This window comes from Dunckerocampus dactyliophorus, chromosome 2 (assembly GCF_027744805.1).
Source record: "Dunckerocampus dactyliophorus isolate RoL2022-P2 chromosome 2, RoL_Ddac_1.1, whole genome shotgun sequence".
Taxonomy (NCBI): domain Eukaryota; kingdom Metazoa; phylum Chordata; class Actinopteri; order Syngnathiformes; family Syngnathidae; genus Dunckerocampus; species Dunckerocampus dactyliophorus.
The window spans coordinates 20,628,875-20,643,909 of NC_072820.1; the positions used below are offsets into that span (position 1 = coordinate 20,628,875).

Here is a 15,035-nt window from a genome sequence, read left to right on the forward strand (position 1 = left end):
AAAGTATGTAACATTTGCCTCAATATGCATACTGTTTGACTAATAGGCCGTATTCAATCATGAAAAAGCATGATTTATTAATATATTTCAAAAACAGAGTGAAACCGCAAAATTTGAAGCGCGAAGTGGCAAGTGATGCCTGTACTGCAAAGCTACAAGTGGTGCAAGCTGTTTGGCTGTGGACATGAAAGGAAGAAGGCGGGGCTCATATACAAGCTAAACTACTTTGTCATTGTTTTGTCTTTGTCATTTAACGCTTGAATGAATGTTGTTTTCTACTTGAAACAAAGGCAAAAACACGAGTTCAACTGTGAAAATGCAAACTTTTTGATCTTTTGTTGCAAATGGGAATCAAGCAACAGTCTTCTGACAGGAAAACCGTGATACATGTCGCCCAGTCATGCAACTTTATCGTTTGTTTATCAGATGTTCTGGTTTATTCTGAGTTTTCCTTCAACAGTATTTAATTTTTCTGGAGCACCTAATAAATTGTCTAAGTACACTAATGTACATCATTGGGCTAGTTATAATGGAGAGCCAACCAATCAGCAAAGAAAACAAATGAACCATTTTGAAAAAATATGCTCATATGCTACATATGTATTCTGTATGGCAGAGGTGTTCAAAGTCTGTCCCGCAGCCCATTTTTGACGTACAGCTGGATTTGATTAGCCCCCGGGGATTTTTTAAATTTATTTTTTAAAGTTATTCCCAGAAAACACCATCTCACACACATGCACTTTTTCTCATCACATGCATGCACTCCCCCTTAAATCACCATCTCTTATCTTATCACTCTTTCCCACACGCACACACATGTACACAGGTCTCTTCTCACACTCCCTGTGACCGCTTAGTCAGAACACTATCACTCTTCATTTGTTGTAGTTTTTTAAAAAGCATAAAGATTCAGTTTTCTTGATTTTTTTTTTTTTTCACAGCGTAGTGCTTTGTGGTAGTTTTACACAAGTGTGTGTGCAACATCACCTGATGAGCAAAAAAAAAAGACACACACACACACAGTGGTAGTAATGTGGTCCACTGTGTTGATCTGACAGGCCGCTCTCCGTCGTCATGTTTGGCCTCGAAGGGTCCACACACGTCACATTTTGGCAGCATTGCGCCAAGCCAGGGCTCAGCCTGGACCAGTGCCAGCAGCGAGAGCCCAAGAGGAAATTTCAAACAGCTGTCCCTAAAAATAAAGCAAGGAATGTGTGAGGAATGCAAGTGGGCTTACTTTTCCCCAATTTGCATGAAGTTTGGACATAAATGTCACCACAATGAATGCCAAACTTTGTTTTTAGTGGCTCTCGCTTAAAACAAGTTATTTAACCAAGAATTATGACACCTGAAACATCATCCACTTAATGGCTGGTATTTTTTTTTAAAGATCGCCATTGAACAAACACTGACAATTAAATAGTGTATTTTAGCGCGTAAACTAAGCTAGCATGGCATATACTGTCTCAATTTGCAGACTTGCATACTTACACTTAGGCTGAATCCCAGATCCACCCCTTAGCCCTTCCCCTTCATCTTATGCCTTGTCTTACCCCTTCCCCTACCCCTTAAAACCTAGGGCCAAGGGTAAGAAGCCACTAAGAAATGGGACGCCACTTGATTCTCATTACATTATCACCCTCCACCGCTTGCTGGCTGTGCCGTAGGCAAACGAGACAATTAAATTGTTCGTAATAAATGTTTCCCACCATAAAGTAAGGTGCATACATTTCTACATTATTTAAAAACTTTTAAAAATCGTTTTTTAAAAGGCACATATTTTTATAAACTGTGACATTTCTTGCAAAACAACAAACAACTCTAATAAATAATAGCTTACAAACCAGCATTGTAACAACATTTATGAAAAATAGAAAATGTATCAAATCTACATCTGAAATACAATATAACAAATTTTATGAACATCAACAAATGTATAAACCTTATCAAGCATTATTTCAAAGTTTAAAAACCTTCCAGTTTTGGCCTCGCTCTCCTCCTGTCGTTGATGTTCTCACTCAGATTCTTTTGTAAGAAAGTGCAGGATGGCATTTTGCTGCATTAGACTTTTCCATACTGGGATTGCAGCTTTGGAATGGTCCTGGAGGGCTGTGTGTTGTAGCAGAAGGCTGACTTCAGTTGGCTCAGGATCTACTATAGGAATGACACATGCATGATTGATGGACTATAACGATTAACTCATTAGAAATACAATAATAATAGTAATGGTATTATAGTAATAGTGTGCTGAAAGCAAATAGAGAGTAATTGTAAAAAAAAAATTAAAAAAATTGATGGGACAACGTTATAGATTCCAAAAGTTGAATGAACTTTGATAATGTGGTGTGCTGTCCACATATGGCCTTGTTGTTTACATCTTTTATTTTTTCTAGTTTTTTTTTTTCTAATATTCTCGTGACCGACCGGCAAAGTCCCAAAGATCGACCAGTAGCTCAAGATCGACGGCTTGGTGACCTCTGCACTATGGTATTTGAGGCAAATGGTCCCTCCTGTGAGGTAGATGAATTATGAATCCTGAATTATGAATTCGCCGCACGGTGGTCTAGTTGTTAGCATGTTGGCCACAGAGTTGCAGTCAGGAGATCGGGAAGACCTGGGTTCGAATCTCTGTTGGGCATTTCTGTGTGGAGTTTGCATGTTCTCCCCATGCGTGCGTGGGTTTTCGCCAGGTTTCCTCCCACATTCCAAAATTAATCGGCGACTCTAAATTGTGAGTGTGAATGGTTGTTTTTCTATATGTGCCCTGCGATTGGCTGGCGACCAGTCCAGGGTGTACCCCGCCTGTCGCCCGAAGTCAGCTGGGATAGGCTCCAGCATACCCCCGCGACCCTAATAAGGAGAAGCGGCATAGAAAATGGATGGATGGAATTATGAATTCTCACTAACACAGATTTAGACAGATTTGTGAACAATATTTGACAAAGATAGGCCTTTTGTATACATAGGAAAAGGTTTCGATTATTGAGTTCAGCTCATGAAAATAGGAGCAAATAAAATTATATTTTTGTGTGTATTTTCTTTGCACTAAACAAGCTTATTGCCGCATTCTTTTCAACAGTAGAAGAATGTTCAGGGTGAGAGTTGGTTTAGATTAGGGTTTTCAAATTCTTGTAAACAGTAAAAATTGAGTTTATTCATGTTTTTCCATGCATTTCTCAGAGTGGAGGCGAGTTCTGCGGAGAATAAGCTTGTTGAGCACAGACATGATTGTCATACAGAGAAAGAGAGAGGTGCAAATTACATCATGTCATGCAGGTGATGCATCATCATAACGCGAGTGTGAGAAAGTGCTAGCAGCTCAGATTGGGATGCTAGCAGCGCCATAATAACATGTGTCGGTGTCCAGATGTGACATGAGTTATGTACGTCTTTAACATGAATCTGCGTGTGTGTGTGGGAGCATAATAAAAGGTTGTCTTTTTTTGTACATAAAGTGTGTATATATATATATATATATATATATATATATATATATATATATATATATATATATATATATATATACATATATATATATACACACAGCACTCTATTTGTATGAGGTGTTGGGTGCTGGCCACCATTACTGCTCGCCGCCCGCCTCCGACGGCTAATGGATCACTGTCACCAACTCCTGTAATTACTGAGACATGTCCGTGTCTTTACACAAACATCACCCTCACATGCCTGTGTGTGTGCACGTGCAAGCACATTAAAGTGAGCATTGTGAAGCCACATTACCGAGATAAAGACATGTATTTATTCATAAATAAACACAATTGTGCTACTCTGAACAACAAAAACAGATGAGATCTTATCACAATTGTTGTGTTATCGCTTTGCAACGTGCGTGATAGCCATGCACGCCGCCACTGATTCTATTTCAGTCATGTTTAGCCGTGCCATGAGGGGGTTGTGTTTGCTAAACATTTTCATGTTGTTTCCTTTAGGAAGTCAAGGAAAGGCCACTTCATTTAGACAGCACATTTTCTGCTGAAAAACACAATAACACACTAAAATCTAAAACATAATTACAAATCGAAGACATACATAAAATTATTCTCATAAAAGGCAACATCTTAAGTATAGGGCTTTTAAAAGTTGCAAAGTTGAAACCTTAGGCACTTCAAAAGACAAATGCTATAAACTTGGATTTGAAGGTGTCTACATCTGGAGCATATCTAAGCGCAACAGATAAACTCCAAGCTTTATTGTGCTTAATTGGGGCTCTGGGCTCCATTAAACAACAACCCGTCATCATCGTTAAGTTCACAAACAGAATTTAAAACAGCACTGCTGAAACAGGGAAAGGGAGCTAGCTGAAAGGTACAAACATCTACATGAATGGGCATCTGACAAAACGCAACACTGACATCGCCAGAAAGCACAAGACTTGAGGAAGCACTTGTCGCAGCACTTGACTCACGCATACGCCATTTCAGTCACATTTGGCTGCGAGAAGGACGGCGACAGAGGCGACGAGCTCGTTGTGTGAAGCCTTAGCGGAAGTCGCTTGCTCTCTTGCAGACATCATCATCCTCTTTGTTTCAGCTTATCACGCCACATTTTCTGATTTAGCGATTGAAGCGGTGACTGCAGAGGCCATGTTTGTTGTGTGACAGTACAACAACCCTACAGGGTGTACAGTGTTCCCTCGTTTATCGCGGGGATAGTGAAATCTCGTAATAAGTGAAATCCACAAAGTAGCCAGCTTTACTTGTTTACAATTATTATATATGTTTTGAGGCTGTAAAACCCTCACAATACACTTTATCCATACCTGTATATCTACTAGGTTGGACACAAGAAATTATTAGGTGACTCAAGTGACACACGCGTCCTGGCGCCGTTCGGCTGTAGAGTCTTTGTATCATTGTTAAACCATATCCCTGCCACCGTCTATTTTCCTGGCTACTGGTCCTACTCCTTGAACTGAAGATTCATTTATTCTGTAGGAGGTTAGCATCTTCTATTGTTTATTGGAGCATCTTACACACTTAAGGGGGCGTTACATCCCTACGTATGTATGTATGTGTGGCTACATGCAAAAATGGGGAAAATCGTAAGAGACATGCACATTGCGCGCACGGATTTCCAAACCTGCAGACAGCATGCAAAGTCTGTAGGAAGAAAATTGGAATGCAAATTATTTTCTGTGTGCACGCAGGAAACCTTGCACGCAGCCAGGTCGCAAGGGCAAGGCAGAGGAGGAGTGCGTGTGTCGCAAGTTTAAAAGTACATTGTGTACATTGACTCTACCTTCCTGTGGGAGTTTCTCACGCTTTGCAAATGTATCAAACAGCAATGTGTCACGATCTGTGAGTTATCCAACATGACTGTTTGTTTATATTCCCTTTTATGCCTTAGTTCCTGTGGTTAGATTTTTGTTTTGTAATCATTTCCTGCCTTGTTTTCTGTTTCACTTTCTTTACCTGTTTCTTGTTTGAGTCACTTCGCTATTTAGTTCGGGTCCACTGTCCTTTGTTTGTGGAAGCATTGTCATAAGCCAGAACGTGACACAATTGATGTTTCAGGAATGTGGTGTTGTGAAAATTCTTCAAATGTGCGATGAAGTTGGTCATATTAAACTTCCCCCGTTCTGTGCCACCATGGGAAACTTTGGCTTGCAGGGTTTGCACTCAGCTGCAACGTCATTTTTGTACTTTAAGGAAAAACACAGCCACACTGCTGACATCGTTTGTACTCCTTGCTAAACACGCTAGCACACGCTTTTCTTATCATGTGGGTTCTTCATGAGTAGAAGGGCTGCTCCTAAATCGGAGTGCTGGTGCACAGTCTGGAATGGACTGCAGTGCCAATATTGGAGATTTTAGATGCAGGCTAATACAATCCAATATTGTTTTTTGTTTTTGTTCCTGATATCAGACCGATATATCGGGACACCCCTAGTCCTAACACCGTGTCTTTGTTCGTTTTGCATTTTATGCAGGGAAAGCAAGTGTTCCCAAACAGGACATTACGACAGAAGAGGGTTTTTAAGCTCTGGCTTATCCGTGACACTATGCTAGCCATGACCAAAGTCTGGGCTGCACTACCGAGTAGACGCATAATGCCATAAATACCGCCTGTCCCTCGCTTAATGTGTACGGTGTGGGAACACTGTACCATACTGAAGGTTCCCTACCAAAAAAATGAGATTACAAAAACATGCACCGTTACACCCCTTATTGTACACTTTACATCTGCATTTTAGCATGAAGCTACACAGCTGCTAAATGAAACAATAGCCAATCATATTATCAGGTGACACCAAACCCTGCCATCCTCCAACTGACAGTAAAGCAGGAAGCCACACCCACAAGTCCAACGTTAACAATGTTAAGAAAACAAATAGACAAAGAGCAAATGAAGAAAAATGAGTGCTGGGATTGCCAGTGCTTGTATGTAAAGTGGAGCCACTTTAAAGCTGGAGCCAACCAGTTGAGATTGAGGTGGCAGTGACTTACATTGAGATTTATGTCAGGCACAGAGGGACCCTCTAACCCTGCAGCAACCCCCCTCCCCACATTCAGCAGAAAGAGTGCACATGTGAAAGAGTGCACATCCATCATGTTGCACCGCTCAAACATCAGAGACGTTACACGTTTGCAAAGAAGGGCCATGTGAGATGTTAACAAGGCTACACATGGAGAATAGGGCACTTCATGAAGTACACATATTTATAGTTGTGCTTAGAATATGATATCATTAAACAGATGTTTTTAAGCAGACTCTTGGAAGTATTGCGTAAAATGTAGGCGGACCTCTCAGACATGAAAGATGAGAACTTCTCTGCAAACTCCTCTTTCGTCACTTGATGTCTCGTTCCGCGTTCGACTTTTGTCAAGATAACCTGATTTTCTTCCAATAAGCATCCATCAATATGGCAGAAAGTGTTATTGATCCTTACTTTAAGTTCACAACGATCAAAGAACAATATCCATTCTGGGTCATTTGCCGCGCTGAATGTGATTAGTCCATTTCAGGACATCTCTTATTCGTCTTGCAAGAAAGCATCTGCCTCACCTATTGTCTGAAATGTTTGATGTCAACATGAATTATCTTTATGTGCCACATAAACATATTTGATCAATTATGTTCAAAATGGAACTGACAAGCTTCACTACAGTATAAAAGGCAGTAAATTACACCAGTCACAGAGAAACTGATGATCACACTGAAAAATGCTGTTTGAGATATAATATGTATATTGATGACATAACGACATGAAAAAGTTGCATTATATATTATGTACCTGGGTAAACCTGGCCTGAGATCTGGATATTAACTGACTGACTTCCTCTGCAAATGTGTGACTGTTTTTGACAATTTGACAAACAACCAAATTAGCGCAACACCTCTGTTCCATAAAAGTACAGCATGATGCACTCCACATTTCAAGGCAGAGCCTCACCTGTTATTATGAAAAATAAAAAATAATAACATAACAAACAAACATATCTTAACTGAGATTAATTGAGATCTACCAGTCTGGAAAAGGTTATAAAGCCATTTCCAAAGCTTTGGGACTTCAGCGAACCACAGTGAGAGCCATTATCCACAAATGGCAAAAACATGGAACAGTGGTGAACCTTACCAGGAGTGGCCGGCCAACCAAAACTACCCCAAGAGCGCAGTGACGACTCATCCAAGAGGTCACAAAAGACCCCGCACCAACATCCAAAGAACTGCAGGCCTCACTTGCCTCATTTAAGGTCAGAGTTCATGACTCCCTCATAAAAAAGACACTGTGCAAAAACAGCCTGCATGGCAGAGTTCCAAGACGAAAACCACCACTGAACAAAAAGAACATTAAGGCTCGTCTCAATTTTGCCAGAAAACATCTTGATGATCCCCAAGACCTTTGGGAAAATACTATGATCTGATGAGACAAAGTTGGAAGGTGTGTGTCCCATTACATCTGGCGTAAAAGTAACGCTGCATTTGAGAAAAAGAACATCATCCAACAGTAAAATATGGTGGTGGTAGTGTGATGGTCTGGGGCTGTCTTGCTGCTTCAGGACCTGGAAGACTTGCTGTGATAAATACAACCATGAATTCTGCTGTCTACCAAAAAATCCTGAAGGAGAATGTCCGGCCATCTGTTTGTGACCTCAAGCTGAAACCAACTTGGGTTCTGCAGCAGGACAATGATCCAAAACACACCAGCAAGTCCACCTCTGAATGGCTGAAGAAAAACAAAATGAAGATTTTGGAGTGGCCTTGTCAAAGTCTTGACCTGAATCCTATGGGGATGCTGTGGCATGACCTTAAATAAGGCGGGTCATGGTGGAAAACCCTCCATTGTGGCTGAATTATAACAATTCTGCAAAGATGAGTGGTCCAAAATGAATTGCAAGTTATCGCCAACACTTCATTGCAGTTGTTGCTGCTAAGGGTGGCCCAACCAGTTATTAGGTTTAGGGGGCAATCACTTTTTCCACACAGGGCCATGTAGGTTTGGATTTTTTTTCTCCCTTAATAATAAAAAAAGTTTTATTTAAAAACTGCATTTTTGTGTTCAGTTGTGTTGTCATTGATTAACCTTTAAATTTGTTTGATGAGCTGAGACATTTAAGTGTGAAAAACATACAAACACTTTTTGTCAATACTGTATAAAAATGTACACTTTGTTGGTATCAGTATCAATATTGGCCGATTTCACTTTCACTAAAACCCTGATCAGAGCATCCTGTCATGGAGTGGCTTACGCCAAAAGGTTGGAACCCGTTATGCAGACAGACACAGCGCCAGTAAAAAAATACAATTTATTACACAAAGTAATAATGACAAAAATAACTACCAAAAGATAACTAAGGAACACAGGGCTAGAGCCAAAAATTACAAAGAACAAAAAACACTGCAAGGCAGGAAAAAGGTACTCACTGAACGAAAGGAGCTGCAAGAAAAAAGTGCAGAACAGGTAAGTGGCAGTAGCAAAATCACAATGGCAGGAAAATACACGAGCTAAGGGGACCAGTCGGGAGCCAAGGAATGAGGAACAGGAAGCAGGGTTGGCAAGGGAATAACTGGCAACTAGGTAGTGGCCAGGCAGAGGTATATATGGGAAGCTGAAGATTGATCACAGGTGTCCCTGATTACTCATCAGTGCAGCCATGACACTGCAAGGACAAAACAGAGGCGGCAGCAGAGTGCAAACAAACACAGAACATGACACATCCCTAAATTAGACACTTTTTTTTAAATTTTATAAACCAAAAAACATTTGTGCTCTTACCTTTTTTATTTGTATATAAAATAGATGCAACCTTTCCAGGAAACGTTCTGATATTTTGTTGTAAAAGTCTGATCACCTCATTGTGATTTGGGGTATATAATCCTTCATCTTGGCTGTCAAATTCATGCATTCATTCAGAAAAGCACAAAACTACATTGAATGCATTTGATTTCATGCTGTGTAAGAAATGTTTCTGCAACATTTATATTATTGGCGATATGCTGACAAACAGCAACTGGCAGACGCCATAATCCAACTCAGTGTGCACTCAAATGGTAGGTGGGGCTCGCGCACTAAACCGGGAAACCACGCTCACGGTGGCCTCACCTTAGGTTTCTTCCCTGTATTTGAGAAACTCTGCAAATTCAGCGATTGTTACTTAAGAAAATGTTAAAAACAAAAAACGATTGGATTCATGCAGAAAATATATGTATAATGCAGTTCAATGGACAAATATTTATTTGATGTTATTCATTTAGTATTTTTCATCATGACAGGTGAGGCTCTGCTTCCCCTGAGCACACTTTGCAGAAGAATGACATTGCTCAGTGTTACTATATTTCTCCGGTGCATATGGCAAACATTTTGAATATTTAAAACGTCTTTACTTTGCTTTTAAGAGACACAGAAATGTATAATACGGCATTATCAATTTGAAAGTCTTTGGCGTTGTCAAATTCTAAATCGCGCTATCTGTGGAGGCTTGCCAGGAGAGCCCGGCAGTAACCTGCTCGCTAACAAAGAATGACAAGCACAAATAAATATGTCGCTCTGCGTGGTTTTTAATCACATCTTTTCACTTTTGTTAAGGTCGTTTCGATTGTCATTACAGTTGAAAGTGGGACTTTCGAGCTGCGAAATGGTGAAGATCACTGAGGAAGGCAGTTTTGTGAACCAGCTAAAGGCGCGAGTGAAGCAACAAAGTAGTTGTGTTGAATGTGATTGTGTTTCTCGATGTTTCTGCCATAAACGCAGCATGGCGGTGTTAGTTAGTGTGTGCTGCAGCCTTCTTGATCGCACACAGCAGCAGTGGTGGGTGTGTAAATTCCACAGTGGGTCCTGACACGAGGACCGTGACGGGGGTTGCGCGCGCAGGGAGGCGGAGAAAGAGCGAGTGAGGCTGGCAGTGAGGAGGGCAGCCGGCGATGTTCTCTGCTGCTGCTCGCTGAGGGCCGATCTACTGCTGTTCCTCTACTTGGGGGATTTCTTCAGCGAGGCTTTGCGAGGTTCTGGAAGTCAGTCTGATAGCTGCCACGACCTAACGGAATTTATCCTTTTGTCCCCTCATTGGTTTTCCTTTTTTTCCTTGGATTATCTTCTCTTGGACATGTCAAGTTGTTCTGCAGCGGTCCGGTGCTGAAAGCTCCCAGGATGCCACAGATGGACCTCGTACTTTGAGACTGTTTCACTTTATCTGCCTTGTTTTTGGACGACAACTCCTTCAATATTTTTATCTTCTGAGGCTAGGATGTTGCACAAGACCAGGACGTGTGCTGGACCGTTTTGGTTCCTCCTCACACAAGTGGTCCTGGTGACTGCGCTGACCCAGACTGGTGGGTTCTGGTTTTCATTCAGACAAGTCTGCATTCAGCCTGGTTCTGTTGTTGCGTCTCTCCTGTGCGGTCTCTAAAATACTATTAGACCCTATGACATGATAAAAATATAGAACAAGTGTGGTTCTCTGTATTAATGTCTGCTGAAGTTGGGTGACTTGAATCAGTCAAAATTAGTCCAATATTTTTTTATGTGATGCGTGTGACATTTAAGAGCAATTTCCGAACTCATTCGGCTCTGTTGTGTCCCTCCGGATGCAGACGAGTGCGGCGGGGCCATCGACATCCACACCGCGGACTACCTGACCTCCCCTGGCTACCCTGGCGCATATCCGCCCTCGCAGCACTGCGTGTGGGTCATCACGGCACCCGAACCGGGTCAGAAGATTCTCATCAACTTCAACCCGCATTTTGATCTGGAGGACCGAGATTGCAAGTAAATAACAATTCACTTAGACATATGCATGCACGCACACACACACGCACAGGCGCACACGCGCACCTTAGTTTATATCGATACAACGGGGTACTCTGCCCCCTGTTGTTCATTAGGCGTCATAGCCGCTGTCAGAGTTGCAGGTTGAGGCATTAAGGCACCAAAGGGGAGCACATCTGCATGAGGAAATGAGGTTCATTTTGTTTTGTGCTTCCGGCTTGATAATGTCTTTTTTTGTAGGAGCTTAGAGTAAAGAAACCACATTATAAGTCAGTTCATCCTGCAAGAATATCAGCTAATTGATGGGTGCTGTTGATTGACAAGTAATGTTTGACCACTTCATTAGGTACACATCTAATGAACTCAAGAGCTGTGTGGGATAAAAACGCCGACATGAATATAATAATGTTCATTTTTAATTGACACAGTGTGTTACTACTGTACTGCATCGCGCTGTGAACTGTTCCTAATATTGTGGTGGTCTCACAAGAGTCTGAAGCAGTGGAACGTCTCACTTGTAATATAATTGTATCATCAGAGTAAAAAAATAGTCAACTAAAGCCATGTTGGTCATGACGTTGGTAGCGCTGCTAAAATCCCAAGTGTATGTTGCGTGTGTGTCGCTAAGCTGCATGAAAGTGTTTTTAAGAGCTTGTATGGTGTGTCTTTCCCCTTCATGTGTCTTCATGATGACCCGCAGACCCACATGTACTGTGGTTTGGGTCCACACAGAAGCCTGTGCGTGTGTTTCCCCTCCATAAATAAGGCTTATTTTTAATGCCGGCTGCTCTGTCTTCTTTAAAAGCTTCATGAACGACTCCTGAGTAAATCACGGCGCGTCTCACAGATGGTCTCTTCCACTACTATCGGATCATGTTTCAGACCCATGGGACGCATAAACGCTTGTGTTGTAGACTGTCTTCTTTTGTAGATATTGCGTGTTTTTTTCTTATTCGTAACGAGCTTGTGTGTGGGCTGACCAGTGAGCAACAGTGCAGCTATGCTATAACAGCGTCATGAAATGTGATGGATAAACTCTTACATTGTGGTCACCGACGATGCAATTATCTCATCCTCATTTCTTTTTCCATTGACGCATGTGTTGCAGTTTGATGAGCATAAACCAGTGGTTCTACATTTATTTCTTTCATGTCCCCATCCCCAGAGTACAGAATTAGAAATACTATTTAACCTGACCATATTTATGTATTGATCTTTACAAAACACTCTATGGGTTGCTGGCACCAGTATTGTTCAAGCATGAATAAAGACACTAACAGACCTGCCAACCTTGAAGACATTTTATGAGTAGTCCTCCCTGCCTCTCATGGCCCCCTGACATCTCACTGCATAACCCCCAGGGGGGCCCACCCCACTAGTTGAGAAGCACTGGCATAAACTTGTTGAGGGAGCAGACGGCCATATGGACAAAAGTATTGGGAGACATTCCACCTACAGCAGGGTGTCAAAACTTTTTCCACCAAGGGCCACATACTGAAAAAAAAAGTATTTGGGGGCCATTGTCATATATATATATATATATATATATATATATATATATATATATATATATATATATATATATATATATATATATATAATTTTTTTTTTTTTCAACAACCAACCCACATACTGTAGCTATGCTATGCTACATTCACAAGTCAGCATTTACAGCCCCCCATATTTGTGGATTTTGGTCCAAAAGAATATTTTTTTAGTTTTATTTATGCCGCAGAAAACACATCTCATTCACCCCAAGTCAGTAACGATATATAAATACGTTATAATACTGGTCAAATGTACAGCATACATGCACCACTGTTTAAAAAAAAAAAAGCCCGCAATTTTTTCATGTTTATGCCTTTATGCTTCACTGAGTGTTTTTTCATTAAGCAGAAAAACAGACAAAAAGAGACAGGTCATTACTGCACGTAATGGGACACACCTATGCAGCTTGCATTAAAACACCTCCAAAAACCTCAAGGTTTTATATACATGCTGTAACCATGTAGTAACAGGTACATTCATGGTAGCATTATATACTTACAGTATTTTGTCGTGCTGTGGTCCTTTTAAGCATTACCGTACCTTCCTTCCTGGGTGCATTGATTTCACATAGCAACATAAACAGACGCCTGCACCGAGCATGAACTTTTCCAAACTCAAAAACTAGCCGGTGTGGTGTGGCAAGATCTCAATATGCCAGTAACGTAATTAGATCAGTGTAACAATGTTAATAATAATAATAAAAATAATGTCGCTCTAGCTTTGTTAATATGCACTCCACATTATATGTAAATGGAGCGTTGTTGGCACATTTTGCAGTTTTTTTCAGAAGGCTGTGTAGGCGGAATAAGTGCATTCTTAGCTGGTTCTTTTTAGCTGTTTTTATACCTTTTTAGAACACATGTGTTCATGTCTCATATAAGGATTGTGGATGATGGGCAAAACTCCCCAAAAAATTGCAGTTTTCCTTCAATGTACAGTTCTCTTTTTACATGTTTTTTGATGATGTGGCAGTGATTGAACACTAAATTAAGTAAGTTTTGAGTGCACCTCAACTTTCAATTTTGACTCCCTTGTCAGAACGTATCATATTTTTTAAAAAGCCTTTTATGTCAGCTTTGTTTTGAAAAAGCGTCTTATTATTAGCATTATTAATGTTACCATTTCAACCTTTTCTTGTAATGTTATACCTTTTTTGTTATTATTTCAGCTTTTGCTCATGATTTCTTTTTTAGTTTTCTTGTTTATTTGTGTCGTGACAACAGACCAATAAAAAAAACAAGCTGTGGGTTGTAAATGGCCCTCAGATTAAGACAAAGATAAGATGGTTAATTCAGAGATGTCCATTTCATGTTGTGAATGAAACGTGTTCGCTTACTAATTTTGCCCTTTGAGTCTTTGGTGTAATGGTTCCAGCCCACCCAGCAGCTTCATGTCCTTTTGTATTTGTGGGTGGGTTGGGGTGGGCGACTCCGCTTTGCTCCATTTATTGTGTTATATTGTTGCATGTTTGTGTTGGATCATGAGGCGGTGAGCTTGAAGCGCTCTTACTTGGCAGCACAGTCGTTGTTTTTGGGAGTGAGTCAACGTTCCAAAGATGTCTGCAGATGGTAGTGAGGGTTAAAGACAAGACTTCAGTCCCACTGACAAATAATCCATGAGATGATATTTCAGGTTTGTGTTTTGGTTGCTGCTGGTGGTCTTTGACATTCATGTAGGCCAGGGCGCCATCGAAGTCATTAGTGTGGACAGCCAATCGCAGCCAAGAGTTTTCTTCCCAAACAGCCTCTTTGCTCAGTTGTCAGTCATCTTGTCTCGCTCCCGTTTTACTGCATTAAATCATGAATTAAACTAAACCAATGAACTCAAGCCTCTACTGGAAGGAGTGAAAAATATCGTCATCTTCCCGTGATGACCTTTTGACGACAAAAGCAAAGCAAAGCAAACAGACGGTGGCTGTCACGCGTTTGTTCTGCGACACCGGCTTTTCTCGGCTCCGTCACCCAGCGTCATCACACATCCGTCTGAAAATAGTCTCGCCACCGAAACGCATCCCCGCAGAGCACAGGCAGGCGCCGGTCGGGAACATGCGTCGGTGGTGGCATAATTCGGGACGTCCTTTTCGGAGTTGGCTGAACCGCTTCCTCTCATTAGGCGGAGTTGGCAGTGGGTGCTACATGAACGCCAACATGTAGCCCAGACGTTGCAGATTATTTTGGTTGAGATTAAGTTTACACTTGACTCTAACTGTCTGATTCTGGTGATTAAAGTCGTATGCGATCACAGGGAAAAAAATCCTGCT

The 15,035-nt window shown here is 41.2% G+C and overlaps 1 protein-coding gene and 1 long non-coding RNA gene across 3 annotated transcripts in view; one reads left to right on the forward strand and one right to left on the reverse strand.

The window, feature by feature from the left end:
- Positions 1 to 315: 315 nt before the first annotated feature.
- On the reverse strand, positions 316 to 8,945 carry LOC129174180 (uncharacterized). 2 transcript variants are annotated; one of them, XR_008567379.1, is made up of 3 exons: positions 8,887 to 8,945; positions 1,974 to 2,151; positions 316 to 1,192 (listed from the first exon to the last, which is right to left on the reverse strand). It is a non-coding gene; the product is annotated as an uncharacterized LOC129174180 (long non-coding RNA). The 2 variants fall into 2 exon arrangements; XR_008567378.1 differs by having other exon boundaries at positions 1,974 to 2,154; positions 8,887 to 8,928.
- Positions 8,946 to 10,341: 1,396 nt separating this feature from the next.
- The window catches only part of LOC129174172 (neuropilin-1a-like), a 54,992-nt gene continuing 50,298 nt past the window's right edge, over positions 10,342 to 15,035 (forward strand). The window contains exons 1-2 of the mRNA XM_054765860.1: positions 10,342 to 10,791; positions 11,053 to 11,227. Of these exons, the coding sequence (XP_054621835.1) occupies positions 10,707 to 10,791; positions 11,053 to 11,227 (260 nt within the window). The 5' untranslated portion in view covers positions 10,342 to 10,706. The remainder of the gene's footprint in view (positions 10,792 to 11,052; positions 11,228 to 15,035) is intronic.